The 11,654-nt window shown below is 55.3% G+C and overlaps 1 protein-coding gene across 3 annotated transcripts in view; it reads right to left on the bottom strand.

Moving 5' to 3' along the window:
- Window positions 1-466: 466 nt before the first annotated feature.
- The window catches only part of SLC13A3 (solute carrier family 13 member 3), a 46,296-nt gene continuing 35,108 nt past the window's right edge, over window positions 467-11,654 (bottom strand). For all 3 annotated transcript variants that reach the window (XM_075527750.1, XM_075527752.1, XM_075527751.1), the window contains 4 exons: window positions 11,236-11,348; window positions 6,977-7,138; window positions 3,359-3,496; window positions 467-2,454 (listed from right to left, as the gene is read on the bottom strand). In XM_075527750.1, the coding sequence (XP_075383865.1) occupies window positions 2,278-2,454; window positions 3,359-3,496; window positions 6,977-7,138; window positions 11,236-11,348 (590 nt within the window). In that variant the 3' untranslated portion in view covers window positions 467-2,277. The remainder of the gene's footprint in view (window positions 2,455-3,358; window positions 3,497-6,976; window positions 7,139-11,235; window positions 11,349-11,654) is intronic.

The raw sequence follows: 11,654 nt of genomic DNA, 5'->3' as shown, positions 1-11,654 counted from the left end.
CTATGGGAGCAGACCTCTAAGTCCTCCCATGGAACTTCTGGTGGGTTTGGACCAGAGACCTTTCCGTTAGCAGCTGAGGCAGTAACCACTGTGGCCCCAGGCTCCTTCTCTTTAAGTCCAGAAGACAAGCAACACCCCGGCCTGTGTGATTCTTTGTTTATTTGGCAGCCATTCAATCAGAAGCACGTGACATCACGGCCCATGTGGTCAAGGGCCCCTGTGGTTTTTCTCTGGGAAGGAACTTCCCTGTCCCATGTCCCCCAGAGGGCACCCCACCCCACTCCCACGGGCTGTGACTGGGTTTAGTGCCTACTGGGAGGGGCCCCCTGCTCAGCCCGCCCCTCAGCCTCTCTTTCACTCTCCTCCCTGCACACCCCTGCAGTCTGGATCACTGTGCGTCATGCCCGGAATGGAGCTTCCTGGCACTGCCTTCTTGTGGTCGCTGCTGGCTGAACTTGGAGCTTGGGGGTGGGGAGTGGGTGTGAGGGGCCTGAGTCCTGGGCTGCGCTTTCAGGGACTGTTGGACCATCCACTCTGCAGACTCTTGCCATGTGTCTTTTGGACCTGGTGCCGCAGGGTGTCGTGGAGCTGATCCCAACCCCTAGCAACCCAGTAGGACAGCGTAGAACGACCTCTGGGTTTCCTGGGCAGTATTCCTTCTAGGATTCCGTCTCCACATCCTTTCTCCCTCGGAGCAGCTGGTGGGTTTGGACAGCAGGCATTTCCGGCTGGCATGTGAGCTAACCACTGCCACCGGCCAGCTGGTGCTTCCAGGCCTCCAACCAAACTGGCTGCCTTCAAGTGGATCCCGACTCCGGAGAGCCTGTAGGACAGGGTAGGACCGCCCCTGTGCGCTTCAGAGGCTTTAGTGCTTAAGGAGAGTGGGCATCCTCTCCTCTCTCCCTCTTTCCAGCCCTGCACTGCACTGTTCCCTGGGGCCAGCCAGACACCTGATCTAAAACAGTGCGAGAGTTCATGAACCAGCACTTGGTCCTGCCCTCGGTAAAGGGATCGCTGGAGACTTTGCTTAAGGCTCCAATCTCTCTTCTGAATCAAGTACGTTGCCCTCTGGGGTTGGGGTGGGGAGGTGAAGTCCACCTGCTCCAGGAAGAAGCGCTGGTCACATTCAGGAGGGTCCAGGCTGGAGAGGCTGAGGGTCACCGCCAGAGGTCAGGGCCCCGGTTGGAGCTGACCCCAGAGTTACAGCCAAATGCCATCAGATTAAACAGGCAAATCCTAGAAAGCTTGGGAGGAGAAGGGGGCGGGAGGTTCTAGAACTTTCCAGTGAACTTATGGCCCAGAGAGGCTGCCCAGTGGCTTTGCATGGTCACCATTCTCTGGAAGTCACCCTGTCCCTTCCCGGTCCCCAGGAGTGGAAAATCTCTCTGGGGCAGAAGAGATGCCAACCAAACAGACTTCTGTCTCCCGGCTGCTGACAGCCTGAGAACTGGGCTGGAATGCTTCCGTTTGACGCGCCTCTCGAGAAAAGGGGCTCCCAGGGACGGACGGTCTCTCCAGAGGGTCACCTTGTCCCCCGAATTTGTGTAGGACTTCCTGACTCCTGGGCCCACAGTTAAAGTCCCACTTGGGAATGAGCTGGCTTTTTGGTAGTGACGAGGCAGGCTAATGAATGTAAGGGTGTGATTGGGGTCAATCCCTTTTAAAAGTGTTACAGAGATTGAACACGGCAACTAAGAAGCACAGACAAGGGGGAGAGGTGCCATGCTGCATGGCCATCAACCGGGAGCAGAGGACAAGGACTTCCTCCGAACCGACAGCAGCCAGCCCGCCCCTAAACCTGGTGTCCCAAGTCTGTGCCTCCAGTCTCCGAAACAGTGAGAAAACAATCCCTCGTTTGTTAAAGCCTTTCTGTTACAGCTACTAGATACCTGGGACACACTTAAAAGAGTGAGTCAGGGGGTACTGCTTAGCTGCGCCCAAGGGGGGTTGAGGGCCATCCCAATGGGACCAGCAAGGGGGGGGCATTCTTGATTTTTCTGCAGTTGGGCTTTCTTGCCTCCTAGTCACATATAAGAGGTCAGAGTTAAAGGAGTCTGTCCCTCACACAGCAGACCTGGGAGCTATCTAGGCCCTGAAATGCACGGGGGTGAAAGAGAAGGTGGCTTAGAGAAGGAGGCTGTGGGCCTGAGTGGACCACGGGAGGCTGTTGCCCTTGCTTTCTGCGTACTGGATCACAGAAAAGGATTGCTTGATGATCCCGTGGGTCCTTAGCAGCGGGTGTGGCTGGCAGCCCTCTGGGAAGTCCCCTGTGGGGTGTTAGAGAGTCCGCAGTGTGCCATTGGTCCAGGTGGGTGGCAGTTCTGTGCCATTGGCTAAGTGGACATTGGCCCAGGCTGGGAAGGTGCCCAGCTGGAAGATGGTCTGGGCCCAGGTATTTATGGCCAAGTTGAGCAGCAGGACACCCATCAAGTTCATCAAGAATCCCGTGCGTACCTGGAAGAGAGGCCAGATTGAAAGAGGGGTGCCCTGGGTCCAGTGCTCAGCAATGCTATGGGGCTAGCTAGGGACCCGTTAGAGGTGTGATGGAGCTGGGAAGTGTTCTCGAGGTCCTGGGGGCCTGGTGCGCCAAGCCATCTGGGCCCACCTTGTTGCTGGGGCCATTGAGCCAATCTTGACTCACAGTGACCCATGTGGCAGGGCACAGCCATCCCATGGGGTCTCCCTGGCTGTCATCTGTGCAGGAGTGGGCCACCCGCCAGACTTTTCCTTTGGAGCAGCTTCTGGATGGGTTCTGACTGCTAGCCTCCTTCCCTCCTTCCCTGCCGTCGAGTGGGCCCTGACTCATAATGACCCTGAGACCCTGAGGGCACAGTAGAGCTGACCTGTGCAGTTCTGATAGAAAGGCCTGTCTTTCTCCTGTGCAGGGGCTGCTGGTTTCAAACTGTCGGCCTTGCAGTTAGCAGCCCTATGGGTGACTGCTATGCTAACCACTAGTGGTGGCTCCTTTAGTCCCTTTCATTAGCACTTAGCTTGTCACTCCCACCTAGGGAGTGAAGGAATCAGCCACCCCTGCTCTGGCCCTGCAGGGGAGGGGACTCTGGAACTCCAGTCTCTCTGTCCTCTTTCTGCTCAACATCTTTCAGCAAGTCTCTGGGTCCCCACTAGGGTTGCCACCCTCTCCCACCCCTGAAGAACCCACCCCTAACCCCCCAACCCGGAGCCCACCCCCTTGAAAGGAGCTCAGCACTTACATCAAGAGCCCACTCCTCCCAGGACCCAATCCCCCCAGGAGCCCATCCCCCCAGGAGCCCATCCCCCCAGGAGCCCATCCCCCCAGGAGCCCACCCTCCCATGAGCTCACCCCCGACTCCAACCCACCCCTAGGGCTCAGACTCACCATGTCTTTGACCATTAAGTGTCCCGAGGCGAAGGCAATGGAGTTGGGGGGCGTGGAGACCGGGAGCATGAAGGCGTAGGAGCAGCCGACAGTGCCGGGAATCATCACGTACAGGGGGTTCACTCGCAGACGGAGGGCCTGGCCAGGGGGAGGGGTCCACACACACAGGGTCACAATGACACAGAGCCAGGAAGAGTGGCAGGGAGCAACAAGGGCAAAGGAGAAAGACCAGTTCGGAGACAGGCATCCAGCCAGAAATCGAGGGGCTCGGTTGGGAAGCGGTGGAGCGGAGAAAGATGGTGGGACTCTCCCAAGGCTACATCTGGCACCAACCACCCTGCCGGTTCCATGGGCTGAGCCAATGACCTAGAACCTTCTCCTGGGAGACATGCCACTGTCCCGGTTGCCAGGGTTGCTGAGTGGTGGCTTTCGTGGGCTTTCAAACTCTGAGTCACCCCAGCAACTCTCCAAAGTCAGTGAAGGGCCAGATTACAGGACTACACCTACCTAGGACCTGGGCGTTTACATTTCTAGCAAGTCCCAGGGGTGCTCCTAGTCTGGAGACCCCAAACCCAAACCCACCGACGCCCTGTCAAGTCCGACTCATCGGGTGACCTTGTAGAGTCTAGGTGTCAATCTGTTTTTAAAAAATACTTTCCTTGAGGGCTCTTACATCTCATCACAATCCACACATTCCTTCAATGTGTCAAGCACATTTGCACATATGCCACCATCATCATTTCCAAAGCATTCTCTTCCCACTTGAGCCCCTGATATCAGCTCCCCATTTCTTTCCCCTCCCTCCCCTTCCCGCCCTCCCTCAAGAACTCTTGATAAGTTATAGATTATTTTTTCCATATCTTACATTGTCCCCCATCACTGCTCACCCATTTTTCCATTATTCTTGGGAAGGGGTTCTATATTTATCCTTGTGATCGGTTCCCACTTTCTCCCCCACACTCCCCTAATCTTCCTGGTATCTCTACTCTCACTGTTGGGCCTGAGGGGTTTGTCTATGCTGGATTCCCTGTGTTGCTGGCTCTTATCTGTAGCAATGTACATGCTCTGATTTAATCCAATTTTTTAAGGTAGAATTGAGGTTATGATAGTGGGGGAAGGAAGCACCAAAGAACTAGAGGAAAGTTGTGTGTTTCATCGGTGCTATACTATACCCTGACTGGCTCATCTCTTCCCTGTGACCCCTTTGTGAGGGGATGTCCAATTGTCTACAGATGGGCATTGGGTCTCTACTCCATGCACCCCCCACCACATTCACCTTGGGTATAGTTGTATTCTGGGTCTTAGATGCCTGATACCTGATCCTATCGACACATCATGATCACACAGGCTGGTGTGCTTCTTCCATGTGGTCTTTGTTGCTTCTGAGCTAGATGGCCATCTGTTTATCTTCAAGCCTTTAAGACCCCAGACGCTATATCTTTTGATAGCCGGACACCATCAGCTTTCTTCACTACATTTACTTATGCACCCATTTTGTCTCAGCAATCGTGTTGGGAAGGTGAGCATCACAGAATGCCGGACTGTTAGAACAAAGTGTTCTTGTGTTAAGGGAGTACTTGAGTCGAGGCCCAATGTTCATCTGCAACCTAAATTCTTAACATATAGCTATGAGTATATAGTTCTATTCATATATAGATACATGCCTGTATTTAGGCCTCTATAAATATCCTTTGCCTCCTGGTTCTTTCCTCTATTCCTTTTTACTTCCCTCTTGTCCCACCATCATATTCGGCCTTCATTCGGGTTTAGTAATTCCTCACTGCGACATTGCCCTTGATTGAGCCCCGATGTGTAAATCTTTAAGGAAGCGGCCTGCCCTGCCCATGGTCCTCACACAGCAAGAGTGGGCATCCCATGTGGCACCAGGGCACCCACTGGACGAGAGGGGGGTGCTGAAATAGCAACCCCCTGCCGAGCCTGGCTGTCTGCCCGAGACAGAATGTCTAAGAGAGCGGGGATCAGGCACGTCTGTGGCTGGGCTCAGTCCGTGGGCCATGTTGCCATCACTACGTGGTCGTTGGCACGTGGTTATCATGGCGGGCCGGCGAGTCGACTCAGGCTCATCAGCCACACGCACTGCCATCGGGCACATTCAGACTCGGTCCATGTCGGTCATTTCTCCAGCATTTCCCAATGGCAGGACAGTTTCTGCCCCCTCTAGCAAACTTTGGGCTCTGCTGCTAAGGGAAAGATCACTGGTTTGAACCCACCAGTTGGTCAGAGGGAGAAAGGCGAGGCTCCCATGAGTTAATGTCTCAGAACCCCACAGGGGCCATTCTGCTCTGTTCTACAGGGTCACTATGAGTTGGAATTGACTTGGCGGCAGTGGTTTGTGGGGTTTTCCTCCTCAAAGGTGCCCCTTGCAGCTCATGCTGGGCTCGGTGCCTCCTCACCTGCCCCCACACCACAGCAGTCCCCATGCCCGGTTGCTGGGTCCCTCGGATCCTGGGGAATGGTTTGATGAGACTCAAGGTTGCAGGAGGGCGTGTAAAGCGGGACACGCCCCCTCCATGGAGACTGAATTGAGCACTGCTAACACACCTTTGAGAGAGCCCAGGCCGTCATTCACGCATCTCAGCATTAGGAATTTCTCCCACAGCCCACTGCCATCAGGTCAACCCTGACTCTCTCCTGGCAGCTTCCTTACCTTGTTTTGGCCTGAAGGTTTTGCCAAATTTATCTTGGGGGTGGGGAGGGGTTAGAGGCGCCCTGGAGGCATAGTGGTATGTGCGTTGAGCTGCTGACCACAAGGCTCTCAGTTCGAAACCACCGACCGCTCCACAGGAGAAGGCTGAGGTGGCCTGTTCCTAGAAAGCTTTAGTTCCACCCAGTCTCTCAAGGCCACCAGGAATTGGATTCTACGTCATGGCAATATGAGTTTGGGGACCATGGGGACAGAGTGGCATTCTCTAGCTCTCTGTGCTCTGGGAACATTTGGAGGTGAAGCTGGGAGTGGTCTCTTTGTTAGAGTTTAGAGCAGTAGTTCTCAACCAGGGGCGATTTTGTCCGCCAGGGGACATCTGGTACCTTCAGAAATAATCACTGTGCCACCTGATGAGCGGTGTTACTGCCATCTAGTGGCAGTGATGCCACCCATGCACGTGGGCACAGGCTGGCCTCCCCTCCCCCTGCAAGTTCCCCAGCACCAGGCTGGGAAGCGCTTCAGGGGGAGGCCGGGGCTTTGCCACGGGAGCTCAGGTGGCGCAGTGGGCATTGGACTAATGAATGAAAGGTTGGCAGTTCAAACCCACTGGGAAACCCTGGGAAGTAGCTGTTCTCTGCCCTGAAACGGCAGTCGGTGTGGCTGCATTGCCTCCCCCTAGAATGTTTTGTGTGGCTGTCTGTTTCCACTTCCGCTTGGCCCGCCCGCACCAATGATGCTGCCTTTCCTAGGGAACTCCCGTCACCAGGGGCTCCTTGTTGGCACTACGAGCTGCTTTGGTGTGCTTGGAAAATATTTGCTCTTTTTAAGCATTTCTTGAAGAAAATACATCTGTGTTTCTTCAAAGTCTCACTGGAGGAAAACGGACACCACGCGGTCCCTGGAGGGGGTTCTGGGAGCTGCCCCCCTCTCCACCCCACCTCCAGGACACTTACCAGCTCCACCAGGACGGGCATGAAGATGATGGTGGCGGCCGTGTTGCTGGCAAACTCGGTGAAGAAGGCGATGACGACCGTGATGAGCAGCACGGCCAACATGGGGGGCACGCTCTCCAGGGGCCGCAGCTGCTGGCCGATCCACGCGGACAGCCCGGACTCCTGAGAGTGGGAGGGGCGGGCCGGGACTCGGGGTTAGGTCAGAGCCACTCAGAGGAGGACAACCAACTCTCCCGGCTGAATGGAGACCTTGGCCAAGAACAGACAGCGGAGAAGTCAGGTTGAAGCCAGTCTCTCCGTTCTTGGATTGCCCTCTGCTTCAGACTCACAGCCAAGGTCCCCAAACGGATTTGACTCAGTGGCCCCCTGGCAAGGAAGAACTTTTGTATGGTAGTCCATGATCCAGGATAAAAGGTGGGCTCCTGCTTTGAGAACCCTCTGGAATCCCTCCAGTGCCCTCCAGGGGGCACTCTCACCCACTCTGGGAAACACTCTCCTGATGGTAGTGCAGTTACAGGATCTGGTGTCAACTTGCAAAGGGGTGGAGTATACAGCTTGTCAATCAGGCTGCAGCTGGATGACCTCATTTGGAGGCACCACGGAGATAAATTGCTCGCCGGAGGCCAGATACAGGCAGTGCCAGCTTGGTCTTTCTGCTGACAAGACACATGGAGCGACACTAGAGCCAGAGGAGCCCCATGGAGGCCCTTGTCAGCGCTGAGATGCTTCCACAAAACTTTCTGCCCACTGGCGTGTGATCTTCCTGCTTTCAGCGTCGTTGCATGAGTTCTGTGAGCCTGAAGAGGACTTTATCGACTGGTATTGGACATATGGGCTAATCTCAAACTTATGGACTTCAACTGGACTAGACTGGGACATTTTCTTAGTGTACAATTGCTCTTTGATATAAAGCTCTTTCTTGTACAGTAGAACCTCAGTACTTGACATAATTTTGCATAGGAGCTCAAAAGAGACTGACGGCAGTGGGCAAGACTCAAGGGAGAGAGGCTGGTGGCAGAATGTGAATGGCCTGTGCCAGTAAGAAGCCAAGCACCTCCCCGAGCGTGCAGCCAGTGTCCCAGCTGCCCCTTGGATCTTTGGCCCTGTTTCTGGAGCCAGCTTCACCAGGGGTACTCCAAGGGGACATCACATGCCCTTTCCTATTCCTGTAGGATCAGAAGCTCCATTTCCTTGCAAATACACTGTCCCACTCCTCCTCCGAGGGTTCCAGGGACCCCGGGGCCCAGTAGCAGACTGGATCCCAGTAGTGAGGAGTGAGGAGTCTGGCTTCAGCTCTGGGTCTAGTTGTGCCATCTTGAGCCAAGTAAGTCAACCTCTCCATGCCCTAGGTGGGAAATTCATGTGGCACTGTTGGGTAAGCATTGAGCTGTTCACCATAGGCTGGTGGTTCAAACACACCAGCTGCTCCTCAGGAGAGAGGTGAACCTGTCTGTTCTTATGAAGATCATAGCCGCAGAAACTCTGTAGGATCCTTAGGAGTTGGGGACACAGAGTAACCAGGGCAGAGCCCACAATTCACGCACCTTCCCCCTTCCCGCTGTCTCTTCTACTCTGCCAATTTGGAGTCACTTGCCCCTGGTGGCATAGTGGTTATGCATTGGGCTGCTAACCTCAATGTCAGCCGTTCAAAACCACCAGCTGATCCTAGGGAGAAAGATGGGGCTTTCTACTCCCGTGAAGAGCTAAGGTCTCAGAAGCCCACAGGGGCTGCCTGTCCCTGTCGCCATGCGTTGATTCTGACTCGATGGCAGTGAGTTAAGTTATAAGTTGGAAACAACTCAAAGGCTGTAGGTTTGTTCATCTGTCCTGTCTGTGGGGACAGTCTTCCCGTGGGGACAGTAATAGCATCTTCCTCAGAGAGGTTGATGGGGGAAAAGGAGCTAGTGGACAAGATGCATAGAGAAGTGAAAGGGCTCATGGTGTGGCCCCACGAGCTGAGCCCTGTGACACAGAGGATTCTCCGAAGTTGTCCGTGCTGCGGTTGTCAGACTGGGTTCCCAGGGTTCCCGGAGATGCTCAGATGTGTGTGAGGCCACCGGGGGTCGGGGGTGGTGATGGTGGTGGCTTGGGTGGGGGTGGGGAGATGAGCTGCGGTTAAGCGCCCAGCTGCTAACCCACAGATCAGCAGTTCAAACCCACCAGCGGCTCCAGGGAGGAGCGGCGAGGCCTTCTGTTTCCTGTAAAGGTTTATCATCTTGGAAACCCCGGGGGGCAGTTTTGCTCGGTAGTAGAGGGTCACTGTGAGTCGGAATTGCCTCGGTGGCAATGGTTTGGGTCTTTTGAGGGGCAGGGTCAGAGACGTCAATGAAGACCGTTAGAGGGAAGGAAACACATGTGCAAAGGTCCTGGGGTGCAGTTGAGGCACTGTGGGGAGCAGAGCAAAACTAGCCCTAAGTTCACTGCCATTGAGTCAATTCCAACCTCGAGTGACCCTGTAGGACAGCGCTGAACTGCCCCTGTGGGTGTCTGAGGCTGTGAATCTTGTCAGAGGAGACAGCCTGGTCCTTCCCTGGGTGCAAATGTTGGAGCTGGAGGTGGTCGGGGCCAGCAGGGGGCGGGGACTTATGGGTGGGTGGAGCAAGGGCTGGGGTCTCCACCCAATTATGCAGCAGGAGGAACTTGCTGCAGTGTGAGCGAGCTGCCTGAGCTTGAGGAGAATGGCCCCTCTCTAGAAGCACTGACTCGTCCAGACTCACAATGGACCCAACCACCGCCCGGCCAACGTGCTGGGGCCAGGAGGCAGAATGAGCCATTAGCATTCCGGTAGCCCTGTGCCTGTCTGCAGTGGCCTAGGGTGGCCGCCTGGGGAAGGGATAGTGCCAGCCGGAGCTGGGGGCAGGGGTGGCTGCCACAAAAGACCCTGTTGAACAGAGAGTGGGCTTGCTGCCCAGGGCTGGGCCAGGAGACAACCGGGTCTCCAGCATGCTCAGTGCTTCTACAGCCCAGCCCCCACTGAGAGACAGGGCTTCTCCCACTTCGACAGATATGCAGAGAAGCCTACGGTGCAGACCACTTCAACCAGCCCTCTGTCTCAGATCAGGGCCCCGAGGAGCACCATTTCCAGCAGGTGCTTGGGGCAAGAACCTCCGAGCCATCCTTGATCCTGCCCTTTCTTCCTTCCATAGAAGCCCATCAGTAATTCTCGGCCTGTGTGCCGACCCATTTAGCATGGCCATGACTCTGTGAGCCGGGTACCCTTGCTACTTGCATTTTGCAGACAAGAAAACGGAGGCACAGAGAGGCTTAGTGGGTTAGAAGCAGAGGAAATGTAATCCCATGTAATGTTTTGGCCCCTAGGCCCATACTATCTACCATCGCATCCCACCCTCTGGGGATAACATGTCACTGTCCCCAGTGTGGTGCACTGAATGACTTCATCTGGCCCTTCTAGCCATGGTCTTGTGATTCCCACAAGGTGAGGGGGTGGGACTATACAAATAAGATGTATGTAGCCTACCAAGGGGATTGGATAGCCTGCTAATCATGCCCCCCAAAAAAGGTGCAAGGAATCCTAATGAGATTGGTCCGTTTTGCTATCCCACTGGGTTTAAGATTAGGGAGAGGGGACTTCACTACCATCCAGAACAAGAGCCAGGAGTGAAGCACGTCCTATGGGCCCAGGGTCCCTGCGCCGAGAACCCCCTAGACCCAGGGGACAGAGTGGAGTGAGAGAATCTGGGTACTTACTGATGGAGTTGAAGAGGTTTGTGATGCTTGGCTGAACAGGGCAGATTTTCAGGGGCGGAGAGCTGAGAGAGGAGCCTGCCTTTGGCATGGCCTAGAACCTTGCCTGGTTGTAACCAACTTGGCGGTCCTAATAGCAACCCCATCTAGCATTTGTATCTCCATGGTCAAGGGCATAGACTGGAATCACCCAGCCTGGATTCTAATCCTGAGTCTATAGCTGAGTGGCTTAGGGAAGTGACCTTCCCTCTCTGTGCCTGTTTCCCTTCTCTATAGGTGGGGATAGTGGCTCTGTCTACAGCGCGTTGAACAGGGCCTGGCAGGGGAAGCACACTCTGCTCTTTCTCCCTATTCACAGGGCCCACTGGCCATGGCAGAACTATGATCACTTGAACTCCTCCAACGCCCCATGGCATTGGGTGTGGGCCGGGAGGAGGTACTGAAAGGATCCGGTGATCTGCCTGCATTTGGTTCCGCAGCCTGCAGCTGGGGCTGGACCTTGCCTCCCCATTTTGTCCACCCCTCTCCTGCCACCCACCACCCACCTGTCTTACCTCACAGCCTTTGGCCATGGCGAAGCCGCCGCCCAGGAGAAGGATGATGTTCCAGGGTACCGACTCTTGGACCTTCTTCCACGTCAGTAAGGGCTCTGTTTCCCTATTGGGAGCTTGGCAGAAAGAGGGGCCCAACACACCCTCAGAGGGGGCATGCGGCTTGAGGAAGGGGGCCCTAGACCCCTGCTGAGCAAGAGGGGCACCCCAAAATAAGCTCAGGACACTCAGCTTGGAACCCTGGGAGTACTCCGGGTCTCCAAGGAAGCCGCAGTCTGCCTCCAGAGTGTGTATTGGAGCTTCTGGGACACCCTCCCCTCCCACCCACCCGGACAAGGCTCAGCAAACTTTCTCTGCCAAAGATTAGCACGTAGCCGGTGGCACAGCTATTTGGCTTTGTGTTTAGCAACTACCCTGTCATT

The sequence above is a fragment of the Tenrec ecaudatus genome, chromosome 12 (assembly GCF_050624435.1).
Source record: "Tenrec ecaudatus isolate mTenEca1 chromosome 12, mTenEca1.hap1, whole genome shotgun sequence".
NCBI lineage: Eukaryota > Metazoa > Chordata > Mammalia > Afrosoricida > Tenrecidae > Tenrec > Tenrec ecaudatus.
The sequence above is the reverse complement of the archived record's forward strand: the minus strand, read 5'-3'. Positions and strand labels throughout refer to the sequence as shown.